Below are 16,703 nucleotides of genomic sequence, written 5' to 3'. Positions count from 1 at the left end.
TATAAAAAAAAAAAAAAACAAATAAATTTGCCGATTCAAAGAGCTATATTTATATACATGTATTAATCTTTATACAAAAAAAATGTGACGTGATACGTTAATATAGACCAACATTTGCATGTTTAAGATAAATTTATACAAAAAAACTTTTTTATCGCTGACCTGTGTTATAATAAACACTATTAATATTGTTAGATGCTATTTTTATTCTTCTTCGGCAATAAATACTTTTAATTTACATTTGACATTAAGTTAACAAAATTTCATGGGGTAATTGTCGAAGCAGTTCGAAATAAATTGCCTAGATGTGGACTAATAACAATCACCAACCTCTTTCAGAAGGGGGATTTTTTATCCGGCAAATCACTAGTAGCATCTCTAAGTTTCATATAGACGTAGGTAGTTGAAAAAATATATTCATTCCACACGTTCACCATATTATGCATTTTCGCTTGTGCGACTTAAAAAGGAAGAATGCAGACAAAGGAATGTACAATATCTATGTTCGGTCAACATTTTGCTTTACTTGTATAAAATAAATAGGTACATATGAAAGCATATTTTATTTTGAATATTTACTGAATATAAAAAAGAAAAACCTAAATCAAACTTGACAAGTATATGAAGAGTACACGGGAAAAACGATCTAAGTCAAAAATATCGAAAATCAGGATTATTACGCCAAATGGTAATTAAACATGGGAATTTCATTTCGTCTACAGTAAACCATTGAAAAACCGATCCAAGTCCCTTATAATGGCGTGGGAAAATAGGCGTACAATGAAATAGCGATCTAAGTCCTCCCAATTTATGAATAACTGATCCAAGTCCGACTGCCAATCCGAGTCGATCTATTTCTTTTAATTCTTTGTCAATTTTTAGTCCAATTCTAATCGTGTTCAAGCTTGCAGTGCATATTTGGTCGTTGTTAAGGTTGGAAGTAAGAATATTATTAACATGTCTAGCAGTGATGGCGACTCTATGCCACTGTTACACTTCCTTAATAAATCACGAAAGAGAAAATCTTGTGGTCGTGTAAGAGATGTTGACAAACATGCCCGAAACCATACGTTTGAGACAAGGAATCCGTGTAACTGTAAAAACCGTTGTTTTCAAAATTTGAGCGATGTCGAAAAAAATAATGTAAGAAAATTCAACTTATTAGAAAACAGAAATTCACAGAACAGACGTATAGCTGGGTTAATTTCTATGCTAGCAATTAGAAGACGTAGACCACGGAATGCAAATACAAAACTAACAAAACTATGTTTTTCTTCTTAGCAAGAACTATAAAGAAACAACACTTTTCAGAAAAGGAAACCTCTTGATCACTTACATATTAACAATAAACAGTCATTTTAATAGTTTGAACCATTAGGCAAAAAACAAACTATCGAGGTAACAATGGTTATTCCCTAAAAGGAAGCTCAAATTTTATTTTTTTTTTTGGACTTAGATCTCTTTTCCATATGTTTTTGTGTAGTGTAACATTATTTTGTGAGGTTTATTTTTGAAAAAATTCTTTTTGATAGTACTTGCTTTAGTTTTTGCCAGAACGTTAATAAATCATGATATAAAGACAAATATATATTTTGTTTTTTTTAGTATGTATTACCGGGACACTTTCAAACTTTAAAATTGATTTATCTTAAAACTTACCAAAAGTGACTTAGATCGTTTTTCCCGTGTGCTCTTCATATATATAACATTTTGCGCTATTTTTTGTAATTATATGCAGAGTACCAAAAGAAAGAAAACCAAAGATTTGCAATAGATTTGACTATTTTCTTCACAACGAACGATTTAAACGTACGAATCACATATGTACCTGTCTCGTATAAATAGCAAATTACCGCAGTTCTGCTCAGAACTATCCCCGAGTGACTACTTCACATACGTGGAACTGCTTTTCCCATCTAGAACTCCGAGGCGCTTTATTTTATTAAAATTCTATTAAAGTACNAATATATATATATATATACTACCCATATATATGGGCAATACATTTTACAACAGCTATCACCTATTAGCTACATAGGAATTTTACAGTTCTACAGGCAATATTAAAGCCAAAATTTTAATAACATATTTTCTCTTTGCATTTTATTACCCTTTAGCTACCTGGCACACAAACTATTAAAAAAGAACTTTCATAATTTTATTTACATTCTATTACTATCTTGAAAAACACATAGGCGATTCTGCAGAAATAATTGTACTTCATAAATAAGTAAATTCTTATCTCCAAACATTTAAAAATTTATTTTATTTTCATATTTCATAGAAAAAATCCGTCCATTGACGCAACTAATGCTATTTTTTCTCATTTTTATATGCCTACCTAACAACAAATCATTAACTAGATTATAGAAAAATAATAAACAGCCAAAATAAAACAATGAAAATCCTTTAGATAATTTTCGGTATATAATGATAATTCGAATAGATATTTTAAAACAATAAATATTGACAAATATTCTATCATACAAAAACAAGTTTTTCTTTATTCAAAGTTAAATCAAAGTTGAATTAATACACGTACATATAACCCAATAATCGCAAAACAAATTACAATAATCATTTTCGTTTTCACTGACAATGAGTAGTATCAAACGACGATTTTAATTTGTCAACAACCAACAACTTATGTATAAGATGAAATTAACGTCGCCAAAATTTTTTTTTTTAATGGACTTTTTAATGAAGGCGTGGTAAGTTAAATTCCTTTCAAATGCTCTTTTCTAATAAAAAATTATCCCAGCGGAATGTTTTGGTTTTAGTAAATTCTTAATTGTTCAAACATTTTAATAAAACGATATTAAAACGAAAAAACATGTTTTTTTAAGCATAAAAGTACCTAATACTTTTTAATTTGCCCCTTCTAAGCGCAAAACCATTTTTCTGATTTAATTTTATACGACAAATTTAACCATAACCACACTTTCAAGGGATAAGTACATAACCTTCGAAACTAGAAATAGGAACTACGCACGTTTTTAGTTTTTATGGCTAATTTAGCTTGTCCTGATTTTAATTTTTTTCTTTTTAATTATTAGGTATACCTACAATTAAATCCAAAAATGGGTTTTTTTGTCCGTCCTGAAGGGGCAAATTACTCATGAAGAATTGGCTCTCCCAAAATCTTAATAAGTGCTTATAATAAAGGATAAAAAGGAAAACTTAAAACAAACCACTAAGCCTTACTGTATGCGTATTTAGGCTTAAAAACAGTAGGTAAGTAGGCACTTAGCTTAAAACTACTATAAAAAGGTAAAATATTGTTTTACGTATTTTAAAATGATTCCTTCCAGTATGACCTTTACCACCTTATTTATAAGGCTATACATAGCGCCTCGAAAGTTTCTGTTTATTTTACGTAGGTACCTGAGGCTTTAAAAATATGCGTAATCATTTTTTAGTAAGTATGGCTCATCGTGATTTCACATTTTACCATGGGTTTTACTTAACATAAAAATATCCACTTTACTCTTTACAATAAGTAATAAACGATAATATCTTCCTTTCAATCATTTTATCCTTTTGAAATATAAAACGCCACACCAATGCTACTTGAGTTCATATTGCTACTTTCTTTTTATGTCATCTATATGTGCAACGTATATAAAAATAAATGCCGTATACGTACGCACATGCCTAAGCACTTATTTCTTTAAATTAACTTTGAATAAATCACAGTGAATCATATTATAATAACAGAATTATGAATTTTCGTTCTTACTTAATTACTGCCTATTTCACTGCGACTTTGCGAAACTAGCAATCATCTAAACAGTAAATATATGTGGCACAAACAAAGAATAGGTAGGTAATAGTTGTAAAAGTATAAGCAACCTATTAAGTTTTTGTTTTAAATCGAAAGTAGTAATGTAAGCCGACACATGACTAATAATTTTCTTAATTACACAAAAAAAAATAACTAACCAACTAATGTAAAATATTAAAACAAGGCCAACTGTTTTTTATAGTGTTGTGGCAAGAGAGCCATCATTATGTATGTATGTATGTATACCTAAACATATGCCACGCTTGCATTAATACTAAACGAAATTTATAATTATTTTGCTAAAAACTTACAGCGTAAATCCTTGAAAATACTCAAACAAAATCACGAAAATATTGTTCACCAAATCACTACAACACAGCACTGACCACCTAACAACCATCTAGTCGTAAAACGAATACTAAAGAATAACACCGAGTAATGACAAACGCCAGTGACGAAACTGCACGACGGATACCATACGGATACTAATAATAATGAGAGCGAGCAGATGTTTTTGCGCAGACGGATATGAGTCATAAAAGGTTTCAAGAGAGCATCTGTTGCTTAGCGCGAAATTTAATTTATTTTAACACGCTAATTTTTCTGTGTATCAAGAAATTAATGATTGTAGTTATATGTATATAATATAAATAGATAATATACATACCAGAAGTGTTTTTGAATCCATAATAGTTTAACTAACAAATATTTTTTTATTACTACAAAATCAAATTTAAAACCCCTAAAACACGATGATCATCCTTAGTTACATACTTATGCGTTAATGGTTTTTGTAAATGTTTTTGTGTAGAATTTTGAATTATATTACTGTTTTATTTATTTTTTTCTATATTAATATGTATATATGTATATTGTGATAGAAGCATATTTTGATAAATTCGAATAAAACAGTTGTAAAAGTAGTGGTTTTAAATTCGTATTTGTTTGTCAAATACAATATAAACTGCGCTCGAAAATTGTAAGATACATATCGTTTCCACTACAGTGAAGTGGCATACATATGTATGTTCCATCTTATTTGTCTGTTGAGCCTTCGTGAGCGTTGTCTATTCCTACCGTAACTATAAGATCTTAAGCATTTCCGTCAAAAAAGAAATCAATAAATATAAAAAAGTATCAGATTGGTCGCTACCAACATATTAAGACAGAATTCGTAATTCGTACTATAAAGCTAGCATAGTTTGCAAGTACTATGAAACCATAGAGATAACAGAATTCCAATAGGATTCTATTATCCCCTATGACTACCTCTATCTGAATTTTTTTTGTGATTAGAAGCATCTCCGACATAGTTCGTTTTGTTTGAGAGCCTCTCTGCTGTTTGCAGCATAGACATATATTAATTGACATGCCTTAGCCGTATGTCGTTGTAATAATTTCTTGGCTCGAAAAGTGAGGGAGTTAGCGTATGGTTTCGGACTGGTGCTATCTCTTTCATGACACACATACGCACTATCGTGAGAGAAATGGATATTGTCCGAAACTTCGTTCCATCTCTTTCTTTTTTTGTACCACAATTCTGACCGCTAAGGCATGTCCATTAGTAAACGTCGATGGTTTGCAGACATTTATCTATGGTAAATATGTACATAAAGATATGAATGTAACTATAGACTTATAGAATGGATTTATCTATACCCCTCACTTTCTAGAAAAATAGAACGCGACCATGCGGTCAATACCTGTCTCTTTCCCTCTTTTCTCTTTTATTCTTCCGCTTCTGCAAGACTACGATGTAGACCAATCAAAATTCTAGAAAAAAGACAACTGAGAGTGAAAATTTGTTTAATTTTTTTTAATAAACAAAAAATGAACAAACTATTCTTGACAAACAATTACAAACAAATAACGAACAATAAACGACTAGAGACACTTAAAATATCAAAAAATTAAAAGAAAAATCTTGGGCGCTAACTTTTCGCATCTAAATGTATACTAGCGATACCGTCAAGGAACAAAATGAAAATTGGGCATAGATAATAGACATACAAAGCGAAATTGGGTGAACAATTTGTAAAAGCGAAGTGGTGACTACCTATGGTAACTACCATCGACGTTTACTAATGGACATGTCTTAGCGGTCAGAATTATGGTACAACAAAAGAAAGAGATGGAATGAAGTTTCGGACAATATCCATCTCTCTTACGATAGTGCGTAAGCGTGTCATGAAAGAGATAGCATTAGTCCGAAACCATACGATATCTCCCTCACTTTTCGAGTCAAGAAATTGTTACGACATACGGCTACGGCACGTCCATTAATATATGTCTATGGTAACTACCGTAAAGTATATAATCCAATATAATCTATGGTGACTACCATAGATAATAGGTGACTACTATATATGTCTTATATGTGATACCGTCGTTACATGAAAATAAAAGTCGTGAACGTATTATGAAAGTATTTTAGTGTGGTATTTTAGTAAGACGCTTTTGAACAAAATAATAATGTATGTATTGTACGGTTGGATAAAATTTCCTTAGTAATGAAAATTAGGTAGGTGTAGTGTAACGTAATCGAGGAAGTGTATTTTTGTGGGATTCCCCTCAAGTCATACATAACAACTAAGTTTTTTATAGGTGGCTTTTTGTTCAGCAGAGTATATAAGTTCTAAACTTAAATAATAAAATCTCAAGAAGTTTATGCGATTTTAAGGTATGTATAACTGTTTTCCAATGATAACTAATTTGATAAAATTCTTATGGAGGTAGTTAATTTTTTTTGAAAAAGAGTCAATATAGATACTGTTTTCAGTGAAACCATTCATAATGGGAAAGAACAAGAATAAGAAAAACAGGAATAGCAATAATAACGCTTCATCAGCAGCTGATGTTATCGCATCAGGAGTAAGTTTTCAACATGTTTCAAAAGAAAAGCTAGGCAAAACTAAAACCAAAAAGGATACGGTTGAACATGGTACACAGAGTAAGACTAGTAAAAGAAGTAGAAATAAAAATGAAATCGATCAAGCTGTTGCTAATGAATATGGTAGTGAAATTGAGCAAAGCATAAATTTGCTAGAAATTGATAATAAAGAAACAAATAAATCAATTGATAAATATGAGTCACATAATGACAGTACTGCTAACACCACAGTTGGAATTTTATCACAGGAACATGATGCAAATGCTGCACAAGACAATAATAAGATGTTTGTTTCAATTTCAAAAAGTAAAAATGCATCTACCAACGACAAAGACAAAAACAGAAGAAAAGCATCCTTAGATAATGGTCACAAAGAGAATGAATGGAGAACTTCTCAATATTCTGCATCATTTCATAGAACTGATGAGAGTAAAAATTGGAGACAAGAAGATACTGTTCATGATTATTCATCATCAAATCCTAGTAATTCTCATAATAAAGAAAGTAGAGAGAAAAATTATGGAGGTAGCAAGTACAAGAGAAGCAACAACAATAAACATAGCTTTGGTTCAAATGGTAATTGTAGAAATGAACAGTCTAAAACAGGAAATTCAAATTTTAATGATGAGGATGACTTTTTATCCAAAAGTAATGCAGATTATACCAAAGCTAAGTATGATAAGTATAAAGATACTCAAATTAATAGAAACTTGAACTATAGTGATCGCCACTGGAGTGAAATTGAATCATCACATAAAGTTCTAAGTAAAACATTACACTATTCCAATATTCAAATGCTCGAAAAATTTGTGGATGATAAAAAGTTTCACTTATGGCTACAAAATAATAAAGATAAATTCAGTTGTGTTACTGAAGTCGAGGGAGATCTTTTTGATTCATCAGAAGACTCATGCTTGGCTCATTGTGTAGCAGAAGATATGTCAATGGGCAGTGGTATTGCTGTTTCATTCAGGTAACATGTCAGCATTTGATGTTTTTATAGCATATTTTGTTATTTGTATTTAACGAATTATGACTTGATCTAAATTGGATACGCTATCAAAGCAAGGGTTGCAATTTCTTAATAGCTGATAGCAGTCCCAGGCAGATGATTACTGAAATTGATTGCCTGTTTAAAAAGATTTTAAATTGTAGTTAATTGCTAAGATCTTATGATGATTCTAAGTTGTAATAATTATATCAGTTTCACTTTATAAGGGGCTCTTCAAACTCAGTGGTGTATTTACATGTGTTAGAAAATTGAAAATTTAGCAGTAGGTGTATCAAGGGTGATTTTTAACCAAAAACAATTTCAGCTGCTAGCCACTTTCAGTTTAGTGGAATGTTATTTTAAATGTATTAGTATATTTTTTATGGCGAATTTGTATTTCAATTTTAAGTTTATTGCCATTATAAACACATGAAGCATAAAATTTTAAAATAAGTATTAATAATAAAATAANTTAGTATATCATTTTTAACTCTGCAAATATATTAAATTATCATGTCCTAAGGCTAAGCCCATACTAAAATTGAGCTTCATAATTTGTATAGGGCGTTTAAAAAAAAATCAGTTTCAAAACTTCCAACATGAATAACTTCGTTTCTTCAAGTGGTTCTTATCATATTTTATTTTGTCATTTAATTAGGTAATTTCACTAATTTTGATATAACAAAACTATGCCGTGGACAAGTAAGGTACTGCAATTATTAGAAATTTAATATAGTCAGTATAATTGTAAATCCAAGATGGTTGCCGCTATGAAATGGCGGATTACATATTTTTCACAACCCCTTAAATATGGGTATCAAATGAAAGGGGTCGACTTTAGTAGAATACTGTACACTATGACCAATTTCAAATCTAACATGGCCGCCGGCAAGAATGCCAGATTTCATATTTGTTTCATAAACTCGGGATCAGAAGCTGCTACTTTTTAGTAGTCTTCAGAAGGATTTATGTATTGAGGAGTTAGATTGCAACAAATTGTCAGGAAAGAAACCTTGTATGAACTAAATAGAATGAGAAATATTAAGTAACGCTAATGCAATAAAAACTTGAAATTAAAATAACTAAAAAAAAATTTTTAAGTTAAACGATTTTATTGAAAATAAAAATAATAATGACGTAGATAATACATTAAAAGCTAAAAAATATTTTAGTATATCCTAGGCACTAGTCATCTTATCACTCTCCCCATTAATCTAGGGGATCGATCAGACAAAAAAAAGTCGTGGGGCGTAGCGTAATCTGAGTAAAAATGTAAATAGCATTTAAAATGATATGAACGGTTGACTGTTTCAATTTCACGCGCTCAACGATTTAATTTTTTTTTGTCTGATCAATGCCCTAGATTGATGGGGATAATGGTGTGATCACTGGTACCTAGGGCCTACTGAATTATTTTTTAGTTCTTAGTACATTATCTGCATAATTATTATCTTTATTTTCAATAAAACCGTTTCACTTAAGATTATATGTGCCAAGTCCCCCTCCCATATTAATTTTCACGTAGTAATTCACAAATATGGTTTTAAACTAATTTTTTGCAAACAGAATGCTTTAGTATAACTTGAAAAAGCGCGAGATTTCCGTAGAGTATATTGACTAATTGATAAAAACCTAACCCTCCTCCGCCCCTGTGACCAAGCATGGAATTTTTGAATACTCCCTCTTATGGGTCACAGTATGGGTACGTTCTCATACTAACTTCCACTGTGCTATGAGACAAAGCACCATTATGTCGATACCAACTGGACTAAATTTCTTGTAATGATAAATCGCCCAAAAAAGTCATCGACAACAATATTTAAAAATTACAAATAATGAGGTAAAGTCATACTGCCGTCATAAATAAAATACCAAATGGATTATTTTTTAAAACACAAAACACATCTTGGAATTTCATTTAAATCGTTTGTGTTTCCATAATATCCTTTCAATTGATGCGTAGCTTAGGCCTTAATCCAGCACGTTATTGATACAAGTGTGTGGGTCTATAAGAACATTAATTCCTTCTTTTCATCTTCAGTAACACTTTTTAGAAGTGGTATTCGGAGCTTGAGAAGAACCAAATTCCCTTAAATTATTTTTAACTCTGTTAAATTTTCACTTATTAATAGGAGGATATGGATACAGTTTATTAAATCTTCTGCATGTTTTTCTATAACTTTTTCGCTTTCTTTATAAACCCCTAATTAAAACTGAGTATTCATTATAAGTTTCGTCTTCGATCATTTTTGTAACATAAGTACACGAAAGATGAAGTTTGATTTTGTTATGACAAAATTAGTGAAAATATATATTTTAGATAAAAATCTAAATGGATCTAAAGAAGGTAAAAAAGGAATCGAATGACAAAATAAAATATAATACGTGCCATTTGAAGAAACAAATTTATTCGTGTTCGAAGTTTTTGGTTTTCTTTGGATACTCTTTAAAAACTATGAAGCTTAGTTGTGGCATATCCTTAGTCTTAAGACACAAACTATAATTGGTAAAAATTTCAATAGTGGAAGTCATTTTTTGTAGATGCAACACCATTAAAAATAACAATACTGGAATCAACTTTCTGTATAATCTGAAGTGACCGACAGTTGAAATTAAAAAGATCATCCTCGTTAACTCCTACTGCCAAATTTTCAAATCTCTTAATAAGTAAAGTGTCATTAAAACGGCTAATGTACCACTCACGTTTTGTACAGAAATCATTATTAACTGTACCGTAATGATTTAGATAGGGTGTGTAGAACAATTGTTTTTTATTGTAGAAAAAATTTTAAAAGTGTACCCTACCTACTAAATCAACGACAAAGATCTGGTGGTTTAGCAATTTTGGAAGATAAAAATCGATTTATATACTACCTAGTGACGAAAAAACATTCTAAAGGAAAACCTACACTTTCCACGTTGTGGTCATCATTGAATAAATTAAGAAACCATATGGTTGAAAATAATGCAATGGCATTATCCATTCCAAGGATTGGATGTGGTCTAGATCGTCTGGAATGGTGTGAAGTTAAACATATGATTGAATATTTATTTTTTGAAACGGGCATTAATGTTACAGTATATAACTTGCCAAAACAGGTAAATAATACATTAGTTAATTTAAAAAATGGAAATTCATGTTGGAAAGTTGTTATCATCTTTAGATGTAATGTATAGTTCTTATACAATCTCGATTAAAAAAAGTATTTATTGAACCAATCACTTATCCTAAAAATTTGTATCAAAAAATGACTAACAAAAACTTTTCATATTGGAGCTTCATTCTTTATCGTGTGGTACAAAACTTATGCAACGAAGTACACCTGGTATAATATATTTTCCATGTTTAATGTTTCTCCTCAAAAAATACTCTCTTAGTCCAAGGTGTAAGAACAAAAACACATTTTGATAGCAGTGTTACCTCTTTTATTTTTCTACATCAAAGTAGTAGTCTTTAGATATTCTGCTAGTCTATAGCCCTACAATAAAATTGGTTGATTTTGGTCTCAAAAATTGCATATTAAGTAACGCTAAACGTGATCATGTTTACAGCTTTGTTAATTTTAAAAAAATGTATTCTAAGGAACCACTATCGCGAATCGTTTGCAATTGATACAAATTATAGAAAAGGTTATACAATGATTTATCGGCATCAATTGTTTTATGATTTCTACTTATATCGATTAGTTGAATCATAAAAGGACTAAAAAGGGAACCTTGCTTACTCTATACATTACTATTTCGCAGAAGTGTGCAATTTGATTGTGGTGCACTGGCGTTTGGAGGATGTCCCTACTTCGATGCCGAATTATGTCAAACTACCTATGAATGGAGTTTAATTTCAAAACAAGAGTCTAGCAAAATTAAATAAAAATTTATGTTTGATTGGAAGTTGGGTAGGGAAAGAGCGAATATCAAGATAGGAGACGAAAAATTAGAAGTGGCCGATTTTAGGTATCTAGGGAGTAGATAAGTCAGGACGGAAGGAGTAGTAGGGATATAAAGCAGAGGATAGCGTAGGGTCGAGTCGCCTTCAATAAAAAGAAATTCGAAAATGATTGTTAAAGGTAGGCGCGGCGGAAAGGAAAGGTTAGAAGTGTTCGAAATGTGGTGTTACAGGCGAATGATGAGGATACCGTGGATAGAAAAGGTTAGAAATGAAACGGTTTGCTGTTTGCTGAATGATATGCCAAAATTTGAAACATTATTTGATACTAAGAGAATACCTACATAATCACTATTTCCTAATATATATATAACGTATCAATATCTGAATTCTGAAATTACGTGGTAGGTTACCTTTGTTAGAAATATTTAGAAAAAACGTTAACGTCATATTTTCACGAAACCATGATGGTCAAAGTGACTGTCCCCTCTTCAATATCATTTGTGTTCATTGCGTATCTGTGGGCTTAAAATTTCTAGGGGTCAAGCTATTTCTTATTAATGAAGTTTGGGAATCCCGCTTAGTGACACTATATCTTGTTATCCTATTTTTTAACAATTGTATTTTGTATTTATTCCTTTTGTCTAATGTTGATTCAAAGGAAAAGAAAGGAGCAATGTTTTTTAAATTGCTCCGCGGAACCCCGAGGTTCTGTGCGTTTTTTTATATAACACGTGCGTTTTTGTATTACACTAACTATTAATAAGTGGAATCCCAATCAATCATCTTTTCTAATAGTCAATGCAGTGAGATTTTTTCTGCAGCATCAAGCCATAATCGCATCAAGCGTTTAAGCGCGCAAAGTTACCTTAAACATCTTATTTTGGAAGAATTTTAAGATTATTATGTGAATTTAATAAATATTATCCGAAATTTTTATTGCAAATCATTCATTTAAAGAGTCAGGGATTAAGAAAGGTTCCACCCATTAAATATTTTAAGGATCACTGTACCAGAGTATCTAAATACAGAAGAGTACTAAAATCTAAATATAGGGCATAGTATGTATATGTGCATCACTCAAAATAACTTCCACATGAGGAGGGGGGCAATAGTAAGTTGATATTTCATTCTAGTTAGGTATATACCAAATTTTGTTTTTTTATACAAGACCTTTTACATTTCGAAAGTCTCGAGAAGAGAAAGTTGCCATTTTTCGACTGGTTAAATGTAATACTCTGTGAGACTGATATATTAATACGTTGCATCACATGTACTACACTGTACTAGCGGTTACCTATCGCGACTTTGCCCGCAGTATATTACCGCTTATAAGTCAAGAAGTATGATTCTGACGAAAAATTCAAGATCAGAATTATAGTTCCCGAGTTTTATTTTGATATACATATAAACAATAACACTAGCAATAGTTTAAAAAAAAAATGCAGTTTACACACAAGCTATTATGGTACAGTGAAACCATTGTAAACTAGTAAATTTTATCAAAACCGAGTGGTCATTTTATATATTTCAAATTATTGGAATATATTAACTTTACCTTCTCGAGTATAATTGTACATCTCCGCCAAAATTTGCCTAGAAAACTGTGAGGCAAATAACATTTGCTTAATAAAATAGTATTGCTTAGATAAATAATTAATATTTGACCATCTGCCTGCGACATATACATAATAAATTAAAGTTCAAATGGAAACTGAATCTTTAATAAAAAGTTTCTCCCTATTTAGTTTTTATAAACAAGGTAGTTCATTTAATAAGTAATTTAATTTACTTATACTTATTGCAAACGTTTGTTTTAGAGTGACATAGAAGATTTGAGTACAAAACAACAAGTCAGGAATTGCAAAGTCGTTCATGTAGACTACAGTTTAATCAAAATTGATGAATACACGATAATAGTATATTTATGTTCAGAAGAAGGAGAGAAAACTGAACAAATTAAAACCCTAGACAAAAAATTTAAGATTTTGTCATCATATAGCAACTCGAGAAAAACACTTGGTTCAGTCATTCGCCATGAAAAAGGGAATTACATAGTTTATGGATTTGTTGTGAAAACAAAACCTAATGATAATATAGACTTCATGAGCTTTCAAAAATGTATATATGAGTTAAATTCACGAAATGCAAAAGATCGTTTTGACTATGTAGCAATTCAAGAGTTCAGTGACCCCCAAGATGATTTACTTTTTGATAAAATCATAAATCTTATGCGAAATGGCTTAAAATATGTCGACGTTTATGTTTGTCAACCAGATATGGGGGATTAGCGATTTTGTTTTTTTTTTCTACATATATATCTCTTAATGTGAGTTTGATATCTTATGTTCATATTTTATTAATTTCAGTAAGTACTACTGATGCAGTTTTAGTTTTTAAATTGAGTTGTGTTATACCACTGTTTATTTTTCATTAATAAATTTACCCTTTGCTGTTTTTTATAATTTAAAAATATTCCTTAATACAGAAAACTTTTAAACATCTTACTAATAACAAAAACATGTTAAAAATAAAGTGTTGAAAATTATATAGTATAACTTATTATTGGGTGGAAACAATTGTTATATTTTATGCATATGTTAAATAAAAAGCTCCACATATTAGTGTCACTGATAAGATTCCCAAACGTAATTATTTATATAGGATTTTCTTTGTTAATGGTAGCTGTTTTTGTTCATTTTTAAATGTTTACCCTACAACATATTTTGTGAAATAGAAAACTAAATAATTTAACTAATATAGACAAACAGAAAGTAGGCAATTTACAAAACATTCTTTTGGATACTTTACGAAAGAGGATTACCGAAATTGGTCTGTAAAGAATTGAAGCATGTCAATTACTAAATAGTCATTTATTTCAGTTTGCAACAAACGGAAGAACTACAGCTGCACTAATAGAAATTATAAAATATGTACTTCCCAAACATTTAAGAAACTTTCTATAAAACTTCCTTTTTTTTAGGGGAAGAAAGCAAAGGAAAATAGCAAAAAGAAGAAGTAATACAAAACACTTGGATACATACCTTTTATTACAAAGAAATACAGAAGACTAAAAATAAAAATTTCATTCATTGGCACTTAAAACTGATTATTTAAAGGCAGCATACAAATAATTTATTTAGTTGTTTCAAATATTCATAACATTTTCCCAAGAAAACCCTAACTTACCATTTTGCAATTTTAAAACATTACTCTCTGATATTTTACCCAGCAACTGTTTAAATGGAGAATAGTTACGTATACATTCCATATGACCCAACAAAATAAATTTATGTTTTGCTCTTGTAATTGCTACTGTCAGCCTTCGTTTATCTTCCAAAATATTGTACTGAAAAGAAAATATTAACCAAACGTAAAAATTTTAAATAAAAACTAGACTAATAATTTTCACGTTTTCTTTGCATGACATTGAAGTTTGAAAATTTTTTTAAGTAGTAGACCATGTATGATTTTTATTCGGAACAAGTGTTCATACAAATAGATTTCAGTTTCAAAGCATTTACAGTTCCATTGTCGATTGGAATCTTAAATGAAAGTATAATGCTCTCAATAAACTAATTGCCATATTTTTCTGCGTTGTAAGGCGCCAAAAGGTAAGTAGTTTTTTCAATTTTTGTCTTTTGCAATAATTTTATTAGCATAGTTAAATGCAACTTCATACAAAAAGCCTTTAAATACTTAATTAAGAATAGATAAATGTAGGTTTTATGTATAATAAAAGTAATGACCAAACTAAAAACTTTAATAATTGTTCATATTTTTTTTACGAACGAACAAGTCAGTGCTCCAAAATGGGTAGTGAGCAGGGATGAAGTAGGCAAAAAATTTTGCAAGAAAACATCTTGAATATCATGAAAAATTAAGAGCAAAGCAGCTTGAAGGGTAAAAAACAAAATTAAAGTATGTGCTTGTAATATCGAAACAACTGCCTTTCTTAAGTTCGTATCGTATTATTCAAATGCTTTTAACGAAAAGATACAAAGAACCTTTAAAACATTTTTTGTCTGTGCGGGCTATCCTTTAAAACGCATTTAATCCGATTTCAATTGAATTTTACAGGCATGCATAGGAGTGTTCTATGTTACTTTTGATGATGATAGACATGAGTACAAATTATGTTTCATAAACTGAGTTCGTGTAATCTTTACTTTAAAAAGCCATGATATAGTGAAAAAAAGTGTATGTACTGGGTGGTCAAATTTTAATATTTGTGTAGGATAACTCGGTAATTGCAAGAGTTTTAGAAAAATAAGTGGTACCTTCCAAACCTATTTTCTTGAGACAAATTTATTGGTATGCTCAAAAACTTGCTCTCGTCTTTTATTTTCGAGCTAAAAAGCAAAAGTTGGAAATTTAGAGGTTTGGTGACATGTCCACATTTTGATTTGTAAAATGAGAATATAGGCACATTTACATAGAATATAACAATTAAAAAAATGCATTTTTAAAATATTAACTAAAGTTGTATTTTTTTTTAAATTGGAATCATAGCTATCCTTTAATTAAAAAGATATTTACTTTCTCGTTTGAAATGTATATATATCAGATGTGGAGTCTCATTTAATGTGTAATGTGGGTATTTATTTTACCCAGATTACCAGAAACAAAGATCTTTTACCTTTTTCATTTTATATATTGATTTCCAGTAGGCATGTTATTCATACGACCAATGTTCACTCCTCCGTCATTATAAGTGCTTGCTGTTAATTTGCATTTTCTTAAATAATAATATTGTATCTTAAGGGGATTCAGTAGTACTCGCGCCGTAGAGTAAAAACATGCTTATCTATTCTGCATAACATGAGTTTAATATTTGAAATAGAGATTTGAAATTTTGTAGGGAGATAAACAAAGCTTTGTTCTAGCGCCTGTCAGAGGCCTTTTTTTTAATTTTTCATTTCTATTGGAAATATACGTCCCATAAAATGCATCAACTTTAAGCTCCTATAACAACTTTTAATGATCAAATTATTGAAAACCGCGTCTGTACCGAGGTAGTGTGAACCTTTGTCTGTTACCATACAAAAAATCACATATTTATCTCGCAGCATTAAATCACAATCTGTAGAATACAAACCCATGTTTTACAAAAAATTAGAACAAAATGTAACCTAGGCACGAGCGGTCTATG

The 16,703-nt window shown here is 30.2% G+C and overlaps 3 protein-coding genes across 7 annotated transcripts in view; 1 reads left to right on the top strand and 2 right to left on the bottom strand.

Moving 5' to 3' along the window:
- LOC108745173 (maternal B9.15 protein-like) overlaps positions 1–4,327 on the bottom strand; it is a 40,496-nt gene extending 36,169 nt beyond the window's left edge. Inside the window, exon 1 of one of the 2 annotated variants that reach the window (XM_018481282.1) lies at positions 4,096–4,327. In XM_018481282.1, the coding sequence (XP_018336784.1) occupies positions 4,096–4,184 (89 nt within the window). In that variant the 5' untranslated portion in view covers positions 4,185–4,327. The remainder of the gene's footprint in view (positions 1–4,095) is intronic. The other variant, XM_018481280.2, reaches the window with a different exon arrangement.
- A 1,805-nt stretch (positions 4,328–6,132) lies between these two features.
- LOC108745172 (TBC1 domain family member 5 homolog A) lies at positions 6,133–14,704 on the top strand. Of its 4 annotated transcripts, XM_018481277.1 has the most exons (6): positions 6,133–6,305; positions 6,389–6,464; positions 6,564–7,647; positions 10,446–10,764; positions 13,372–13,880; positions 14,535–14,563. In XM_018481277.1, the coding sequence occupies exons 3-5, from the start codon at positions 6,578–6,580 to the stop codon at positions 13,840–13,842; spliced, it is 1,860 nt and encodes a 619-aa protein (XP_018336779.1). In that variant the 5' UTR covers positions 6,133–6,305; positions 6,389–6,464; positions 6,564–6,577; the 3' UTR covers positions 13,843–13,880; positions 14,535–14,563. The 4 variants fall into 4 exon arrangements, with proteins under 4 accessions (XP_018336779.1, XP_018336781.1, XP_025836630.1 ...); XM_018481279.2 differs by lacking the exon at positions 13,372–13,880 and having other exon boundaries at positions 14,535–14,704; XM_025980845.1 differs by lacking the exon at positions 14,535–14,563 and having other exon boundaries at positions 13,372–13,975.
- A 107-nt stretch (positions 14,705–14,811) lies between these two features.
- The window catches only part of LOC108745171 (DNA replication ATP-dependent helicase/nuclease DNA2), an 18,723-nt gene continuing 16,831 nt past the window's right edge, over positions 14,812–16,703 (bottom strand). The window contains exon 15 of the mRNA XM_018481276.1: positions 14,812–14,900. The gene's annotated coding sequence lies outside the window, so the exon portion shown is untranslated. The remainder of the gene's footprint in view (positions 14,901–16,703) is intronic.

This window comes from Agrilus planipennis, unplaced genomic scaffold (assembly GCF_000699045.2).
Source record: "Agrilus planipennis isolate EAB-ADULT unplaced genomic scaffold, Apla_2.0 scaffold4, whole genome shotgun sequence".
Classification (NCBI taxonomy): Eukaryota; Metazoa; Arthropoda; class Insecta; order Coleoptera; family Buprestidae; genus Agrilus; species Agrilus planipennis.
Note: the sequence above shows the minus strand (reverse complement) of the source record. Positions and strands in the feature narration are given on the sequence as shown.

What these genes read in the sequence shown, in the direction of transcription:
- LOC108745172 (XM_018481277.1), top strand. Translation starts at nt 6,578, where the DNA reads ATGGGAAAGAACAAGAATAAGAAAAACAGGAATAGCAATAATAACGCT. An exon ending in GGTATTGCTGTTTCATTCAG is followed by an intron (nt 7,648 to 10,445) that starts GTAACATGTCAG and finishes TTTTTATTGTAG; the next exon opens with AAAAAATTTTAAAAGTGTAC. An exon ending in TATATAACTTGCCAAAACAG is followed by an intron (nt 10,765 to 13,371) that starts GTAAATAATACA and finishes CGTTTGTTTTAG; the next exon opens with AGTGACATAGAAGATTTGAG.